This window comes from Athene cunicularia (genome assembly GCF_003259725.1).
Source record: "Athene cunicularia isolate RWA chromosome 2 unlocalized genomic scaffold, athCun1 chr2_part1, whole genome shotgun sequence".
Lineage (NCBI taxonomy): Eukaryota > Metazoa > Chordata > Aves > Strigiformes > Strigidae > Athene > Athene cunicularia.
Genome location: NW_020799095.1, coordinates 31,389,151 through 31,392,861, shown reverse-complemented (window position 1 = coordinate 31,392,861; position 3,711 = coordinate 31,389,151). Strand labels below are relative to the sequence as shown.

The 3,711-nt window shown below is 36.6% G+C and overlaps 1 protein-coding gene across 1 annotated transcript in view; it reads right to left on the bottom strand.

The window, feature by feature from the left end:
* Positions 1-3,711, bottom strand: part of LOC113477244 (macrophage mannose receptor 1-like) — a 38,303-nt gene continuing 34,592 nt past the window's right edge. Inside the window, exons 28-29 of the mRNA XM_026843469.1 lie at positions 1,413-1,442; positions 1-1,010 (exon numbers count right to left, since the gene is read on the bottom strand). Coding sequence (XP_026699270.1) covers positions 766-1,010; positions 1,413-1,442 — 275 coding nt within the window. The 3' untranslated portion in view covers positions 1-765. The remainder of the gene's footprint in view (positions 1,011-1,412; positions 1,443-3,711) is intronic.

Genomic DNA, 3,711 nt, shown 5'->3' with positions numbered 1-3,711 from the left:
GCCTCTCTCTTAGGGTCATGAGATTAAGCACTCATGAGATCACCAAACCGTATAACATCTCCACATACTAATTAAACAACACTGAACTATTATTATGTAATATATAATCATTTATTGATACAATCTCATATTCATAACTGATACAAAACATTCAAAATCATAGAATATGATTGAGAGTTTGCAAATATTTACTTGTTTTGCAAAATCCAAGTTGAAGCCATGGATGAAGGACATGTATTTGCATTTTACATATAATGTTATGGCAAGGAAGTTACTTGTGTAAAGAGTGTAAGACAGAGGCAATAATGGGGAAAAGGAAATAATGTAAATCTCTGTTTATTCCAAACACCATTTTACTTGAGCAACAGTATGCTTACTTCAGTATGTTATGGTGAGATATTTTCTCATAGTGCAGGCTTTGGGGCTAAGTTCTCTGCAAAGGCAATGATCACTTGAGTCTGTATGTGATGCTGCTATAAATCTAAAAAGAGAACACTAGAGTATTAATCCATAACTTTTAAGCCTAAATTCCCACTAGTTCTGTTATTTTGTATGCTTGTTTTATTAGCCATTGTATACAGTATAGAGTCTTAGTCCTGAGAGTATTTATTGAATAGAGCAAGAGCTCTCAATCCTTACCAGAGGAATAATTCCTAATTTTAGTTCATAGTGTCTATTAGGTGCATGTAGATTTTACTAAGATTTCCTTTGTTACAGCTAGAATTTTTTTTAAGCTTAATCATATAATTTGGCTGCATTATCCCATTAGACGACACTATAATCATTTTTTTCTTTGTCATTGGTAGAATCATTTTCATTGTCCCTTCCAGTTAGGACACAGCTGTACTCTAGCTGTGTGCTGTACTGCCTCGCCTCTCTTTCAGTTTCACTTTGAGTTTTGATCTTGAATAAGAAATAAATCATGAAGCCCATCCCTAATAAAATGATGAGGATGAGAGTAAGTAGTATCCATATATTCATGAGACCATGTGATTTGTCCTTTTTGGCATCTGTAAATAAATACAAAGCAAATAGAAGTGGGTGTACTGTAGCCATAAATAAATACGAAGAATACAGAAAACTGTTGGTCTAATTTCACCCTTAATTACCAGGGGGAATATCTATCATAATGACTCTGTGTCAGTCCCTATCATAGATCTTAACATTCAAAAGAAGGAGCAAAGAGGGGGAAATCAGTTTACCAAAGCATCTAGTTATCCTGGGATGCCCTAAGTGTCTCTTAGGTGTTGCTAAATAATACTGGGCATGAATTCAATGGCAACTAAAGAAATTGAGCTCATATAATTAAATATATAAAAGATGAATAAATAATAAATACAAATTCATAAAAATACCCAAGTATTTCTTTTCACCTGTCTTTGAAACTATTAGGAAGGAAAAATAAATCCTACCTTCCACATTTGCATCTGCCCCAAGAATAGCTGTCAAAAATAAAGACAAAAGTTTAGTCAAAATCTAAAAAGGTCACATTTTCATCCTGACAATTTCACGTTAGCAAAAGGTCTGGTAACCTGCACATCAAGGTTACCTCATCACTTCTTCTGGAAACACATTTGCTGAATTAACAGAGATGAAAAGGTGTGATTGATTTTTAACATGACATTCACTGTAACAAAACTGCAGTGGTTTTGCATATTAAAGGCCCCTTCTTGTTTATTTTTTAATAACCAAAGGATCTCCAAGTGCAGGTAGTTTCTGACTGGTTTAGATGGACTCTCTTCTCCACTGTTTAATAAATCTTGCCCTCTTCACAGGGTCTGCATGCCTACAGAGACTGGGGACAACTTGATCAAATGCTGAGGATATGTTAATTTTCCTGTACTGCACACAATTCCTTTGAGACCCAAGAGAGTTTAATTTACCATAATTCACTTGCATCTATAATTACATTTATAAACTCAAGCTTTCTTATGCAGTTTTTCCTGGCTGTGCAAAGAGGGCGCCATCTGCAAGATTATTTTCAGCGCACTGGGTGCGAACTGGGTGCTGGCCAGGGCCAAAGCAGATCTTCCCTTTCCCGTGGGCAGAATAGGGGTGCGTGTTCCAGCGTGGGAAGCACCGGGAGCCGGGCTGCTGCAGCAGCAGCACATTAAACTTGGGCGTGTCTGTGAGCACGAAGGAAATGCAGCTGTTAAATTGTCCCTTGGAAGGATGCAGAGCTCACTGTAACGTGGTATTTGCTTGTGCTGAAACCCCATCCTGCTGGAGAACCTGGCGCCAGGCAAAACTCTCTGTACTTTGGCATTGCACTTAGGGGCCACTCACAGTCAAACCCAACAAATAAAGTAAGTGTTGGCACTGAGTTTCTACTTTCCGAGACATCTGGTAACAAAGAATTAACCTTCTGTAGCGTCTATTGCTCTGACTACCCAAAGAAAGTTAGGAGTTGCCCTAAAAGGAGAAGTTTTCTTTTCAGAAGATGCTCCTGATGCCACTACAAATGTGTACGGCTGCTTTCCCTACCAGCTGCAGCTTTGTTGTTCTGGGAGGGGAAAGGACAGAACCTCAGAAACATCCCAAACCTCAGGGTTGCGAAACAATGCAGGAAATCATACTTTTTTTTTTTTGCAGAATTAACAGTTAAACTCCAAAATACCACATGGCTGCTTGGCTCACAACATTCTGATATTTCTACTTCCTGACCAAAGCAGATGGTGCTCAGTTATACAGAAACATAATATTAAAAAAAAAAAAAAAAAAAAAAAAAATTTCCTGAATCATTTGAATTTAGAAAAAAGGCCCATGATTGCCCCAGGTATGGATAGTTGAAATTACACGTTGTATCCTGCTTTCTTAAAGAATGGTATCTTCTGTGTTGTGCCTTTCAAGAGATATTCCTGTCACCTCTCCAGATTTTTGCTACTGAATCATATATAAACTGCAAGTTATTTGAAGAAGCCAAGCAAGTTTCTTTTCTATGGCCTTTCATACCTATTGGATAAAACCATTAACTTCTAAGAATTTTTATATAAATCTATCCTTTTTTAACTAGCTTCTACTGAAATTCAATTATTCCTTAAAAACAATGTATCTCAATCATATTTCTGTCCATTTAATAAAGTCTATTTATGATTCTATATAGAAATTAAACCAGTTACCATTTACATTTCTGTATATTCCTATCCAAAAGCCACTTGTCTTGCTTGTGTATAAGTATGCATGCTCCACTAAAAAGTGTGATTCAGCCAGATCTTCTACAGAAGCCAATGTACCACCTATAAGAAAACCAGCAGAAGATGATTTGAGGTATCCCCTGCCTTAGAAGTCAGAGGTAGTCAGAGCCTTTGATATAGGATAAGGTTAATAATAAAACTTCTCCTGCTGGTAGGGAGTAAGCAAGGATATAAATAGAGGCTAGAAAGTAGTGTTTAGCTGTGGGGTAACAGCACAGACCATGAGTGATGTTGTCTGAAATGAAAGACAGGAAAGCACAGTGAGGATGATGATTTTTGAAACACCAGACAAAGAGCACATTATTTTCAAATGACTGGATAATATTTTTATAGGTATTACAGATGATTATTTATTTGCTGTTCATGGATTTGACAGGATATTATGTAGCATGTAATATTGCCCAGCAAACAAATTTGCAGTTCAAAAATATTGATTTTTCTGTCAACAGTCATGAAGCAAAAGGGCTACATGAATCTAAAAAGATATGAAAGAAAAAGACCCATTTCTTTTGGGCAG